General features: G+C 36.1%; 1 protein-coding gene across 3 annotated transcripts in view; it reads right to left on the bottom strand.

Annotated features, from left to right (window-relative positions):
* RPS6KA3 (ribosomal protein S6 kinase A3) overlaps window positions 1-16,187 on the bottom strand; it is a 73,855-nt gene that overhangs the window by 40,276 nt on the left and 17,392 nt on the right. The window contains exon 1 of one of the 3 annotated variants that reach the window (XM_013183932.3): window positions 9,572-9,687. The exons of the other annotated variants lie outside the window; for them this stretch is intronic. Within the exon in view, the coding sequence (XP_013039386.1) occupies window positions 9,572-9,610 (39 nt within the window). The 5' untranslated portion in view covers window positions 9,611-9,687. Of the gene's footprint in view, window positions 1-9,571; window positions 9,688-16,187 lie in introns of those variants that run through there. 3 annotated transcript variants of the gene reach the window in all.

Raw genomic sequence — 16,187 nt, 5'->3', positions numbered from 1 at the left:
TCTTAAAAAAACACCACTTCACATTCCTGATGCTAAGTGAATACTTCCAGTCTTCACAGTTTCTCAAGGTTCAGATACTTTTCAGTCCTTATAAGGCAGACCTAATATAACTCAGTTTTAAACAAACGGGAACTCAGACCATATCCTACTTTAATAGCTTGTCCTTAACATATGCTTTGGAGCAAGATTTATGATGAATATATACCCACAGATTTGCAGTTTCCTCTTCTTTCTACATAATTGCTGAACATTTGTTATTTTAACCTAAACAGTATTTTGCAAGTGCAGCTAAAAATACAAAAGTTCAACCTTTTATAGAATTGAGAATTATATGCCAAAGTAATTAACCCTCACTGTAGCCATTATCTACCTGAATTAAAATATAAGCCTCTCACACTGCAGAAATGGAATGGCTATTTCTCAGCCACCAGCACTAATTATAGTAATTGATAGCTGCTGTCTTACTGTATAGTCCAAAAGAGAAGCCATTCAGTCTAGTGCTGAATTTGCCCTAATTTGCTGATTTTCTCCATTCCTGCTCATTCCTGAGATACTTAGAAAAAAACATTTGACTCGTGATGGGCTCAAATTAAATAGGATGACATATAGGGTGCTGAAAGACTCTGGTCCTCCTCTCCTTTCTTCCATTCCCTGACAGCTTTCACACCACTACAGAGACTTACTCATCAGTGCTTCGGCTGCTACAGCGGTAAGACAGACCCTTCCTTCCAGTTATAATTACAGCAGTTATTATCCAGTTATAATTACTGCCCATCTTTTATTTCTGTTATTTATAAACTTGGAAAGTTCCCTTTTCTCAAGCCTAATACTGCAACATTGTCTAAATAGAAATCCCAAGAAATTTTTCTTTTTCTAGCCACACAGCTCTTAAGGCTTTCTGCACACTGTAAAGTAAAACTGCCATAGAAAGATACGTTTAATATAAAAAAACACATATGCTGTGTTAGTCAACTTAAAGTGGTTGCTACTGGCTTCCGTTATTGTGAAACTAAATATAGAGCACAAGGAAACAAACAGAAGGTAACATTACACCGAGTTTCCTTAACATTTCCTTAACAGTATAATAGTGTTAAATCAACACTGTCCCAGACGGGAAGTCAGTGAAAAACAAGTTTGAGTATGAATATAAAACATCACTATTTTAGAATAACTTCCTGCATTGATATCATTTGCAACTCCGAACTGTGCTGGTCAGTATTTCAGTATAGGTAAGTTCTTCGTAATGTACCTCACAATTTCTGTCTGTACACAGGAATACAAACACAGGAAAAGAACGCTGAATGGACTATATTCCACAGACGAATCAATCTAAAAGAGAAAAGCTAAGAAAATTTATAATTCATCAACCACAAGGGTGACTCTTTTTTTCTCTTTAGGAATCAGATGCAAACTGGAATAGGAGATATGCTTGTAAGAAAAAAAAAATATATACACACCTTCTAAGCAAGCAGTGAAAAGCTATTTAACCATTTTTAGGATTAGGCCATTATTTTTATTGCCTATCACTGGAAAAATTCCGTATTTTATTCCTTATTTTAAGTACTTATTGAATACTGAATGCTTACTTTACTTCTAGTATTTTAATTTATATTAATTTCCTTGATTAATTAACTCTGCTGTAATACAAAACACTTGTATTTGTTTCTGAGATCTTATTACAGGAACAACTACTAGATAACATATTAAAAGGAAGCTGGACTTCAAACCCTAAGGGAAGTAGAAACAGAAGAGCCTTACTAGTTAAACATTTCTCAGTAGTAATGAAAAAGCCCAGAGAATCAAAAGAAAAATGAGAGTTTGTCTATACGTGGAATCTCCCATAATTTATCCTTCGGATTTCTGAATTTTCAGCAGCAGATCTGAAAACAGGTCTGTTTTTAAAGAAGTAACCCATGCAGAACTGGATGCCACAACACACTGCTTGCTTGATGTGGGTCAGTTTATCTGCAGACCTTGATCCTGGAAACATACACCTCAGAAAAAATGAAAAGAAATCAGGCTGGTCTAGGGCTGGTCCACAATACCATTCCTATCATACTTACAGGTTCGTAATTTCCACTTCCCTTATTGCTCTGAGTAATTCTGATGCTTTCACAGATTGTATTTCTTTTCTAATAAATATAGCAGCAAAAAAGAGTACATAGCCCTTTTATCTCTACTTTCAGTTCCTCACTGCAGGTGCCACAGAGGACAAACGAAGCTGAACATAACGTGACAGTGATGTGAAAGGAGAAACAAGTAAAAGGGGGTCCATAAACCAAATTCTGGCATCTGGGCTTAAACCGTCTGTAGTCGTTTTGAGAAAGGGTTGCCAAACACATACTTAAAACAACCAAGGGTTGAGAGTGCCATGTGTGATATGCTCTTGTGGACAACTTAAACCTGATAAATTTAGAAAAATATAATAAATGCCAATTAGAATTTGAACAGTACTTTAAAAACCAGAAACATGCTTAGTCTGTAAATTTTACTTTAAAAATGAAAGAACAGTGAAACAACCAACTATAAATTAAAAAATATTTAAGTGTATGCTCTGATGCGGACAAAATCATCTGCACAGAAAACTCTGAATCATCTGAATGGACGGCCCAGAAACAGACTTATGCCCTTATTCATATGACGGAGAGGAAAGCTATCAGGAATACGGAGCATCAGCATGTGGAAATACCACAGGCATCCTGCTTGCCTAAAATTCTCAGTTTCAGATTCCTGAATAAATGCATAAGCACAGTGTGAACATGGACAGCGACAAACACGACAAATTCCAAAACACTGGGACAGAAACTGGAAATGTACCAAGAAAGTTACCTTTCTTTCAAAGCTGTGTAAAAATTAGATATGAATTAACTTAAAAAGAACATCAACGAGTACACTGTTATATTCACTTACAGGATGTTTGTTTAGGAAAGGTATCCCTGGAAGACAGATTCCTCATTTTCTGGGTACTTAACATTGTATGAATATGAGTATAAATATTTTTAATAACTTAAATATGTAATCATAAAGAGTTAAGTGTTTAGAGACAAATTAGTTCATTAGCTTCACAATGAGTGACAAAGATCTGAGTACACACTTGTAGTGGAAGCATAAGTTAACTGTGACATATACACTACACCAAAGGGAAAAAGCAGCAGCTACGTCAGAAATGTAAACTTTTACAGCCACAGTATAATGGAATGGTAAATTATATTTAAATGGTATATTTAAATTGCTCACACATACGTGACTTTTAATGGGTGTAAAGTCATGAAGTGCCATCAATCCATAAAGGTAAGAAAGGAATACAAGGAAATGTTTATAGCCTAAGCCACCCTAAGCATTCAGGTCAAATAGAAGGTGACAAAAAACCAGACCCACCCCGAACAGGAGGACTCACTGCACTCTCTCCCACCAACTTCAGTGAAATTACATTGAAAGCAGATAAAACACAGAAAGCTGATCAAAAACTAGATATCCAAACATCAAATCTCTAACAAAGATATGCATGTACAAAGAGATTGAGTAGTGGATGTGTTAATTCCATTATAACAGCGTGTTTTTTTTTTTTTTTAAATGCATTTGTGGTCAGCTATGTGCAGAATAACAAGCAGTTTATTTTTATAATACCACGAGCAAAGACAAGTATATGCTGAGTGCCTGTAGATTAAGACTTTCAGACTTTCTGCAAGAACATTTATATTTAACACACTACAGTGTTCAACTAGTTTCAAAATAATTAGCTTTACAATTTTAATGACTCTGATGCCTGTTCTTGTATAAAATGAGTGTTCTAGTTGATAACAAACAAAAAAGGGAACAGCTAAATGCTAAAAAAAAAAAAAAAAAGATTATCACTATACCCAAAACCTACTAGAAAGCTTCTATTAAATACAGAAACAGATTTCCAAGAAATTTTTCCTTATTAAGAAAGTAAATCAGGTATGGATTTAGAAAACCCCACAAGTTCTCATTATGAAAAAATAGGACGAACAACTGTATTCTAACTTGAGTCCTTTGCATCAGGAAGGAATTATGAAAGATAACACACAGCATCCGTATTCAGTTAAGAAAAGGGGCAGCAGTGACTGCAAAACAAGGTCGCGTGTTTGTTTGCTTTCCCAGAAAACTAATTCTCCTTAGGCACTGGTGAGAACCTCCTGGGAGCCGCAGTGAATTTCAGTTGGCAGGCAGTTAAGCACCGACCAAAAGAATTTTCCTTCTGCACACTTGCTGACTACATGAAATACATCACGAAATACACCGTCAAATCTGTAACACCTGAATAAAAAATTCAAGGTTGAGAGAAAGAAAAAGGCAACATCCCCTCCTGTGTCTAACAGACATGGAAGCTTTCATAACTGACATGAAGGAACAGGGATAAGACTGACCCTCATGCTTTTAAATAAACATAACATCTGAATGTTACAACGATTTCTGGACAAAAAAATACCATGGTATGTTTGCTTTTGGAGTTCAGAAGCAACTTCCCTATCAGTAGGGCTTTCAAATAAGCCACATTTTTCTAATATGTAATGAGGCTCAGATGACTAGGACAGACATGGCTTACACATACTTGAGTTCATCAAAACCCAGTGGGTGAGAAATCAGTCATAGGCAAAAAAAAAAAAATCCTTAGATAGGTCCTGTATACAAAAAACGTCTTCCTGGACAGCAAATATTGTTGACATGCTGACCAAAAACGGTAAAAGTGGCGTTAAGACTTTGGCATTAGATAAACAGATTAACAAATTTTAATCTCAAGGAATGATTAAAATTCTGTTCTCAGTGTATCTGTAATTCTGCAGAATACCCCTATTTTCACACAGTATCTCCAACAACCCTAAGAGAACTTTCATCTAAAAATACAGGTGTTCATCAGAAATACATTGGTTCTTTATATCAAAGATTTTAATCTAAAGAGAATCCAGAATATCTAAACCAGGTTAAGTAACACCGGAGAAATTAACTTCAATACTGACATTCCCGATTTCAGCATTTCCAGGTTTCACCTTCACCTGTTAATTCTGTCCTGCTCTTTTAATCGAGTTAAGAAGGCGCAATAAGGAGCATCTTCTATGTATAGGTACTTGCAGACTTAGCTATGCCTTAATTTCCCCCTTCAGGTAAGTGAAGGTTAGCTCAGTGTTTTTTTCCCACTGTAAAGCAACCTCCCAGCCCCTGGTCTTGAAAGGGTCTTCCCGAATCACTTTTTGGTTTTGATAAACTTCATTTTTAATGTTAATTTGGAAGCCCTCGCATCACTGCTGGGCTCACAATGGACATAGACCCCTACTACTCCAAGTCCATATCTTCCTGCTCAGACCCACGAGAACTGCGCTTACCAAGGCACTGATCCCGAGGCTGCACTCAGATGAGTGGCAAGTGACACTGCTCATCCTCTCCCAGTCACCACTTCCCAATGGTAAACACCATCACCATGTCCAGCACCCCAGCTCATGCAAAATTCTTTGTTCCTAATACAAAATTTAGCACTTAACTGTGTCAGTCTAGGTATTCTTAAAATAGAAATCTCCTACTAAAAGGACACTGTTAATGCACTAAGAAATGCTGGTGGGATTCCATGAAACGCTTTTCGGGAACCACTTTATTAATATTTCCCATTTAAAATAACATTTTGAAATTAAAATTAATTTCATATAATATGCTTATTTTGTAATAGAGATAATTTATGGATGAGAAAGAGCCAGAATCACCATTAGGGAAGCTCATGCTTCTGGAATCACAATGTCAGTACAGCCCAGATTCTGCAGGAGAGGAAAACCTTTCTGCTACCTTCATTCACAACTATGTCAGACCAGCATTGGTGAATATTCCCTCAAAGATCAGCCATATTTCCAGATAAGACAGCCCCATAATACATTTTAAAAATAAGTTACTGAAATAAAGATACAAATATTTCAATAGTGTTAGGGTGCCATCTTTTTCCTATAAAACAGGAAATAGTCATTTCTAAAAGTGCAAAGGGCAGTTTATAGCGACCGTTCAATGAATGTATTTATTCAATTGCCCTCAATGAATTTTAACTTAACTAACAAACTCACTGCTCTATCAGTTTACACTACTGACCATACAACTTTCAAAAAGCAAATCCAATGAATAAAGAGCTCATTGTAGTTTTCATCTTCCACTTCAAAGTTGAGCAGCAGCAAAAATACTGCTTTTCTCAGCTTTCACTTGTAAGTCTTAGCTACGTAAGCTACATAGATATTTTCCATCTTCTCTAAGGAAGCAGCAGCTTTGTTTTCACTCCCTCAGTCTTTTTCAGGAAAGTTTTGCTTCCCCGAAAGAGATAACTGTTTTCAAGGCATGCATATGCTCAGTACAAGTGAAGGTAAGGACGAACACCCAAAAACGGATTCCCCACCAAGTTACTTAACGCTACTACAACGACTGCTGTTGAAAGTCTCCTTTTACTACTCTGTTAACCTTCATTGTACTCAGAGTTCATTTTTCTGACCATCACGGGCAAAATATCGTTGATTCCTGTAATCAAATACTCAGTATCTCAGAAAAGGTTTCTATGATATTAAACCTCATTTCTAAAGTTACATGAAGCAGTAAGGACAGTAAGCTTATTGGATATCAAGTGATTTCAAAAGGATGACTCAATGCTGGCACAGCTCCGCAGCTCATATACATAATTTCCTTTTCCTCCCCTCCCTTGAGTCAGGAAGTCTCCTAGATGCACTTACTTTCCTAACTTGTTTTGAACGTAGAATGAATTTTCAGTGTTACCTGAAGAAATAAAATCCATACGAACTACGCATTTTGAAGAAGAGCCAGCAAACTGAAAACCAGTATTTTTACCACTTGTATTAGAGCTAATGGAAATCTTTAAGTTAAAAATGGGAGTTAAAAGTGTGAGGAATGCACTATGTTAGCTATTTTAAAAAAATTCAGACGTTCTATATACATTCACATATTCTATACTCATTATAGTCCTACCTCTAAATTCAAAACTACCCTTGAAAAAAAAAATCTATGTCCAACAATTATTTCATAACTTCCCATCACTTCAGTGAGCAACGTCACTGACGTAAACCACGGCATAAAACCAATTCTTATATTTGTGACTAATATTCAAAATTCAAGTCACTTAACAGACCTAGCATGTATTTAAATTCTTGTAAGTGTACAATTGCTTTAAAAAGCTGGTTAAAACAGCTACTACTGAAGTAGTAACTATTCTAATACAACGAAAGACAAAGCATTGCCATACTTAAAATTAAGCTGATTTAGGGATATTCTGTGTACATTCTCTTTTACACTAGTACTTTAGCAAAGCAAGATCAGAGAAGTTGTAACTAACAGGGACATTTGAAGTCAGAAAAAGTTTTTCCACAATTTATAAACTTTGCTTCTTTTTAGGATGGAAAAATACTTTAAAAATATTAGAAAAATTCTCAATTCCATTGACATCATGTTACTTGTGCATATGGTATCTATTATTTTTAGCTGGCAGAAACAATACAATTTCCTAAAAGCAAATTTGATTAGCAAGTGCTTAATTTAACAACTAAAAAAAAACAGAAACATGAAGTCTCCAAGATTATAAATGTACAGACATTATAAACAGAAGTCACTGTATTTAGGCGCCTCTTCTTTACTCTCTGCACCTTCTGCTCTTTTCCATTCATGGTTTTCTAGCGTACTACAACAGTTTTAAGGTCCCAGAACATGTCTATATCCACATTTGTTCCAGGTAGTCAACTCATTCATATAATGGAAACCACAGACCTGGTTGCTGAGATTGAATTCCTCCCATTCTTTTGGTGTTTCAGATGAAGCAAGACAGGAGTTTGAAGAACAAGTCCTGTCTCAGAGCACTGCATCAATGGATAGATGAGGAGGCTCTTTGGATAAACGTGACTGGCCAAGGATAGGGGAGTGATTTTGAAGATACTTTTCCTCCTCAGATTGAAAACACAAAGGCCGGGGCAGAAGAAAGGACCACACTCCTTCCGACCCGAAAGAACTGTGAGGCTGTTCAGCAGGTAAAGATGAGGAATACACATAACAATTTTAAAAGCCTGATGCTGGTCACCAAAAACAGTTTTGTAATGTCATTCTCTTTTGATCAAACATCACAAAATTATCTCATGAACCAGATTGTGCACGTCAGCATTGGAAAAACATACTCACTGGGTGGAACTTTCATTTCCCACTAACTTTGATACAAGCTTTGTTCCTCTGTAAGCACTGGCATTTAAGAGCACTGCAATTTAAGTTTTTTTTTTTGTATTAAATGAACTACTCTGAAAGATCCACAAATGTATTTAGTACTAATCTACGAAAACTATGAATCTTGCTTTTATTCAATAATATATTCTAAAATTTACATGGTCTGAAAACCCTTCGCTCAGGGTGTACTGTCTAGCATTTTAAAAATCAATAGAATTTTAGAGACAATATAGCCAAATTGCTATAGGCAGATAAAATAGTGTCAATTTTGATCAGAGACTAAGAAATATCTTTCACCTTGCTTGTGGTAAAGAACTACAGTTCATTGCTAAGTAGAAAAATGTTTATTTTATAGGGTCACTTCTAAAAAAGCTGTGTATACCGTATCCTATGTTCTATTGTTTTACATTCACGTCCTGTTTCAGTTACAGCAAGCAAATTAGACTTCAGTTTCTAACACTTACTGCAAAGTTCAAACCAGTACGTAGGCCAGTAGACGTCAAATTACTATCCCTTTTATTTACAAACTAGTAGGCATACATTGCTTAGGATGTTACAACAGTATACAAGAAAGTTTTACACTGAGAAGTATTTGTAGACTTACAGGAGCAGAAACATGAAAGTTGATCTAGGTTTCGGTGAAAATTCTTAAATACATTGCAAAATTACATGTATTGTTAAATCGTTAAGAAACAGTGCACAGGATAATATAGCTCGTCACTAGAGATTTTCTTAACTGAAAACAACTTTTATCCTTAAATGCATAGGTTCAACAAATTATACAAATTCAGTGTAAATTATTCTATGTAAGTTATTAATGTAAATTATCACCTAAAGATGAAATAACCATAACACTAACTACAACACAAGCGTCACTATTCCTAGTACCATTTTCAGAAGTAAATACTAACGAGCCCATGTCATTTTAACTGTCACGCCACAAATAATTATACCTTATAGTTAAAAGGACTACATAAAATTTAACTATTAAAATAAGTTTTAATTTTAAAAATAGAAACATTTTTAATAAAATAAGACTACGAGTGAGAAAGCTTAACATACAGCTATACTCATACTTTTTTGGAGAAAATAGTAAGTATTACAGCATTTTCAGAGGTAAAAACTTCCCAATCAGGCTGTCAGCAGGTACCGAAATTTCTACAGAATATTATAGGAACACAAACTCCCTCCCACATCCTTTTTTTTTTTTTTTTTTATGGAAAAGAATATACAGAAGCCTTTGTATACAAGCAGCACTGATCACAAAGCTGTGAAATACTAAAAGTGCTTTGAAAGTAGAAGCTTAAACCCTACTGATGCTCTAATAAATCTCTCCCTTAGCTTTTTTAAAATAAGAAACTAAACTCACCCGAATAGAACGAGCACGGAGAGCCAGAAACTTAAACATGACTAAGAAACCATGATGTTTAGATTTTCTGACTGAGCGATCATAAGTCTAGCAGGGAAGACCAACCCTAGCGTTTTTGCTGCGACCAGCTGTTCCGGCAATTAGAAAATTTCCTGTCAGGCAAGTCAGACACAGTTGGGGGTGGGGAGAGAGAAGGGGGGAAAAAAAGGTCAGAAAAAAAAAGAAATCGATTTTTTCCCCCTGTGGTCAAGAAAAACTGGGCAGCACTGGTACTCATGTTGCTGATGCTGTAGAGATCAGCACAGGAAACTTAAGCAGATTGCCTGATAGCAACGTGCTGTTGCAGATGTTATTTATTTCTCCTTCCCAGAAAAAAGAACAAAAAAGATCAACATCTATTTCAGAAATCAAGCTCCTAAGCAACATATTGAGAATAGCAACTATTTTAAGTGCTGCTTATGATATTTGTATTTTTTGTGCTCAGTTGCACAAAAATCACTACTTTTTAGACTTCAGTGCAGACAATGTGGTTTGCTTATGTTTAGTGACTACTTTTATTTACTAGGGCTGTTCGAGGACAGAACTGACCTTGCACACGGGCCTTTGAAACCCCGCACACTGAAAATGCTACACAGATGTTATAGAGGTTAGGCCAAGACAGACTACAGGAATTATTTGAATTGGATCACCCAGCTCAAGTGTCTGACTTAAGCACAAATATTACAAATGCTCTGTACAAAGTGAATACCTTCTTAAATTAATATAAATACCTAATCTTTCTTTTAGTGTTTGCAAAATAACTTTCAAAATGTTTCTTAGAATTAGAATCAATTACTTCCAAACAGCTAGAGAGCACGTTTTCAGTTTGATCTCTCTGTGTTTAGTACCTAAGTCACTGTTACGTGTATTGACAACATAAGGATCTCTAGCTTTAGTATTTATTAAAAAACACTGGATTCTGCAGTCCACACTCCATTATAATACGTAGCAAGACTGCTTTTATTCAAGCAATGAATAAATAAATGCAAGTAACGACATTTAGGTAACAGCATATACACATGCTCAACCATAAATAGAGCCAGGTGATTCCATTTAGCAAATCTGTACCAAAGGAAACAAGGCAAAATACTGTACACTTCCTGCACAAGACATTAAAACAAACAAACCCTCCAAACTACCTTTCTTGATTGGGATCTAACAAGTACCTGGATTACTGCAATTTTTTCTTTAGCTTTTAATTGCTCTTCAGAAGAGAAAGACGGTGATTTATTTAAGTGAAAGAACATGTTGCTTCCCTCTGTAAATCACGTCCTGGCTTTCTACAGTATCAGTTTTTAACTTTGCCTTTAAAACCCGCGTTATACACCTCTCCAGCACAAGAGACCCTCTTGCCCAAATGAGGAGCCAAAATAATGACTCCTCATTCATGGTCCACAAGCAAAAATGTGCCTTTATGTTCTCTTGTACTTCTCTGGGTGTTCATTTGCTCCACATCCGCAAGCATGGGTCTTTATATCTGGTACATAAAATTTAAAACAATTGCTATTATAAATTACACAGACATTCAGTAACCACTACTGCACCTCAACTTCTCAATTACAATGTCCTTTTTATACTCCAGGGTATTACAGCCTGTTTGGAATACACAGCCTCTACTACAACAGCAGTAACACAGCATGAAAAATGATTCAATCTTTGCTTTGGGATAAACAAGGCTTCTTGAACACTAGGAGGTTACACAAGGATTTCAAGTATTTCCTAAATGGTACAAAAATTACTTGAAATTACTCTCTTCAGTTGCTTTAAATCCCCTGCGACTTCCCCCTCAAAACTGTAGTATCTCAAGAATTGCAGTTTAATAGCGATACAAAAGTGTACACTTGGAAGGAAAAAAGGGGGGTGGGAGGGTCAGGGGGGATTATTCAAGCTTTCTCTGCCGTGCCCTGTCAAGCATATGTGTGAATGCACTAAAAGCAGAATCATCACGAGTCTCCTTCAAATCACTAAATTTAAGTCTATGGTGGGATGAATTGCTAAAAGCAGAAATGGAGAGCAAGTGAGACCTATGTTAACTATAATGTTCTTTCAAGCTGGGAACATACCGTGGGTAAATAACCATTTTCTTCTCTTTTTCTAGTAAGGGTGCGAGTGTATTGCACTAGCGAGCTAGCTCTGTCTGCTAAAGGCGACACGAATAAGGCATTTCAACCGCTACATTCGTACAATTACTGACTACTGCTCCCCAAACCTTTTATTTGACCTCCCGGAGAAGTACAAAGCACAGTGCTCAGGGGTCAATGGGGTTACTTCCCAACAATAGTTCTCCTATAACTGGCATGGGTCTGCAGCAGGTGGAAGAAATTTCTTGTGTTCTGGGAGAATAAAGCCGGCATGGTTCCCAAAGAGCACTACTAGCCAACCAGAAACATTAAGATATATGCTACATAATTCATTTAGAGAATCTCTGAGAAGAGAGCTTGTCCTTTTAAATATTCCTTCATATGAGAAGGAGACAGGTTAGAGGGCAGCGGTTCCCCAACAGGGAAGCCTGTGATAACAAGGACAAATTGCTCCAGCAAATTACTCCCCTAACCTTGAAGTCTGATAAGCTTTTATATTATACATGCTTATCAAGAAACACAAGTGTCCCCAAAACAAAAGGAATTTGCTATGCCTGTCAGCGACGGCTGAGTCAATTGCAGGTTGGATAAAAAAAAAAGCACACAATTCACAATGCATTTCCTCCTCCAGGAGGAAAATATAAAGTGAGCTTGTCTCCCATCCTCCCCTTCTGCACTTTTAACTTGGATGCTCTGAACTTAGAAAAATGAAGGGAAAACGCCATCAAACTTGCTATCCAGACAGTCAAAGGTATGGAGCTCACGGCTTCCACAGAGAGCAGGAGAACTGAAAGATGCTGGAGGAACTCCCCACGCAGTACAGAACGTGGGAATCCCTACGTTTTACTGAATAAAGTGGTACACACTACAGCTAGACACCCGCTTTTACACATTACCAGAAAAACCTGAGGCATTTCCTCTATGTGGAGTCCACTAGGTGAACCGGACGTTTTCCCATACCCTCAGCCCGAGAAGCATAATAATGCATATGAAGTCTTACTGTTGCCAGACAAGGAAGGCTCTGTAGTACAGACTGCCTTCAATTATCTGAAAAAAAAAAATAAAAATCCCAAAACAAAGTACACAAGGACTGAAAAATCCTCATTTGATGAAGGTTAATAGATCAGGTACAGAAAGCTACTTTTTGGAGTTTCCAGAAGCTGAATAATATACTTATCTTCATAACAAACATGTTTGTATAGCCAAGGCAGCAATATTATATTAATCAGAGGGTGTGGCAGTTTCCATCTGCTATTTTACAGGCTTTTCAGGGCTACCATCTGTTTTCTCTTCATGTAACAAGTAAGCAGATTGACTTTTAATGTTGCTTACATGCTCAAATTATTCAATTTTCTGATCAAGATCCAGAAAGCATGCTGCACCTAAGACACCAAGCACTCATTGATGTCTTCTAATGGATTTCTGAAAGAGTTTTGCTGTAACCTTCCCTCAACACCTGAAGACATCTTGGGGGAAAAGAATATCTTAAGCCTTGTCTTCTCTGTATGGGTTTGATGTATAAATTAACCTTTCAGATCAAGAGCTTTGCAACATTTTACAAGGACGCTGTAACTCCTTACGTAAGGACCACTGAGTTCATTCTTACATAGATAAGATGTATGTACTTCAGTGTAAGTCTAGAGAAAAAAAACAGAATTTATTCTGCCTTTTACAAAGGAAAATTTGAGCATAGAGAAGGCATTAACTGGATTTGATTTTTTACAGACATAAATGTTTTTTTTCCTTGGAAAACTTACTTGTTCAAGAATCAAATTACTTTATTGTAAAATAGAATTAAATATACATACGTACATGTGAATAAATACAAATATATTTAGTAAAATATATTTGTATATGTATATTATTTAGCAGAAGGAATGTAAGCATTATGAACCTCCTTAAACAAAGCCTTAGTTTAGTATTTGTTACCCAGACTGCTTCCTTCATTACACACCGGGCACTGTTTCATTAAATGGTCAGATTATCTGCTGGCATTAACAGAAACTATGACTTACTTCACAACAAGGAACATGGTGTTATACTGAATTATGTAATATATAGTTTCAAAGAATTGCATTGCTATGGCTGCAAAGCTTCCTCAGTTTGATTTCCACATAAACAGGCAATAACCACACACTAAATAAAGTGTAAGCAATGTGGAAGAATAACTTGACTGTATACCTCATCTCTCAGGAAAATACAAAAATATTAAAATGCCACTGTTTTACTACTGATAACATAGTCGAGTAGCTGTTTCAGCTAATATTAGAGAGTTCTGTAGAAACAGACAAATCCTAACCACAGTGCTCTGTGAACACTTGTGAGCTCAATCATTTCCGTAATATCTAAGAAACTCTAGCTAGGTCTTAAAACCCCTACCGCAGACTTCGGAATGTACATCAAAACGTTGACAAAACCACACACAGAAAATTGAAATATGAATGTTATGCCAGCAAAAGTAAAACAAGTGTATCAAAATTAGCATCGGCAATACGTTCACTTTCACGTTAACACACACACTTTTTTGCTGAATTACTTCATTTCAATGTTTTATCTTTTTCATTGCTGGTGACAACAAACGAGATTACACCAGATTACTGTGGTTTAGTGGTACTGCCTGAATAATGGCGGGCATAGGAGGATTACATATTCACATGGGAATTTTCTATGTAGATTTATCTTTGTTCACTAGATTTCAGTTATCTTCTGTAAGACTTCTCTGATTACAGTCTCAAGCCTTTCTAAAGGTCTAAGATGTTTCAAATACTACACATTTATTTTCAAAATTCTCCCAAGTATGTGTGTGTCTGTATACATATATATATATATTTAAAGTTTGACTAGTATTTTACATATACTATATACAGTGTATCAAACACCTACGTATGCATAATGTAGAATGTCAACATTACTACATAAAGTTGACTGTTCAAGGCCAGTAATTGGACAAAAACTATTTCGCCCATATGCTTCAAATTATTTTTCTAATGCATTTTAAATCTTTTTTCTAAGATCATGTTTTCCTCATAACCTCTTCTAATAAAACACTGATAGGCAAGACAAAGCTCACCACTTTCATACCTCCTGACTGCAAACAGTTTTCAATTCTATTGAGAAAAACAGACATTAACCACTGACTTTTCTTTACAAGTCTAGCTTACGTTACCTGTTGACTAGTCCTAGTTATTTTAGTTACATGTTTTTAGAGAGTGGATGAAAGCCAGCAAGATTTAGTTTTCCATCATCCAGATCAGCATGTTTTAATATACTGTTTCATGTTTCACTTCTATTTAATTCTACATGTTTACATTCTACTTATTTAAAAGTAGGGTTTTGTTTAAAGTTATACCAAAACATACAAAAAGTGTAACAATACTGCTCAACCACCCCCACTGGAGACAGCATTTACTTTTTCATCCCAGTTGCTTGTGCCTGAATTATTTCCACTCTGGCCTGTACTAAAAAACAAACAAACAGTAACCTTCAGTCCCTGTAGGCTGCCGAACAGAAACTTATGTCAGCTTTTCCTGCAGCTTACAAAGCATTATTAAAAACCACCTTTCACAAATTCTTGGAACCTAGTATTTTTGTATTTTTAATATTATGCTTAAGCTAGCAGAGTGCTATGATAACCCACCAGTTCTACTGCTGCTTTAACAACCAAATTGAACCTAGATTAAAAAGAGTAGCAAAGTGTGCATCGTGATTTTGAGAACTCAAAACATTTCATGTGCTCAGTTAATTAACTCGATCTCTGTGGACACAGCAGTAAAGAAAACAACAGTAGATAGCACAAGAGTGAGAAAGGTAGCAAATAAAAGGCTTTAAATTGCTTCCCTTTTTCAGTAATCTTCACTTAAGCTTTCACATCAGGTCAAACTTCAGCCAGTGTATTTGTTCTTACATTTATTTCCTGCCGGACCCAGGTTATTTATGACATTCATCAGATACTAAATGTTGACTTAAGTTATGAAGCTAGATATAACCAGCATATTAATTGTAATAAAACTAGAATATTGAACGATTCCTCTTTTAAGGGGAACAACACTGAACTATACAGCACCTTGGACTCCTCAGAAACAGGTATGTACCCTTAAATCTCCTGCTTTTCTTACAACAAACCACTGAGTTTGAAACAAATCTGTGCAACTCAGACTCTCCTGTCCATTAACTTCACTTCTGGGCGAAAGAACAGGGATCTAACAATGTGAAACTTATCTTTTGATATGCACAATACTAGGGGGACTTCCTATGCAGACTAAATTGCATTAGGCTTTTACATTTGTTTTAAACTTCTTATCCAATTTGCATTATCAGCATATTATCCAAACATTAACACTGCACAAGGATGCATTATTTCAAGCTTTCACCCTCTTCTCTCTACACAGAGCTGTGGCAACTCTCTATCCTGAACTTGCATACATTACACAACTGTGAGAATATTGTCTTCTGACCTGACGTACAAGAGTCTACACATGCTAGGCCCGTTCATGCTA

Source organism: Anser cygnoides, chromosome 1 (assembly GCF_040182565.1).
Source record: "Anser cygnoides isolate HZ-2024a breed goose chromosome 1, Taihu_goose_T2T_genome, whole genome shotgun sequence".
NCBI lineage: Eukaryota > Metazoa > Chordata > Aves > Anseriformes > Anatidae > Anser > Anser cygnoides.
The sequence above is the reverse complement of the archived record's forward strand: the minus strand, read 5'-3'. Positions and strand labels throughout refer to the sequence as shown.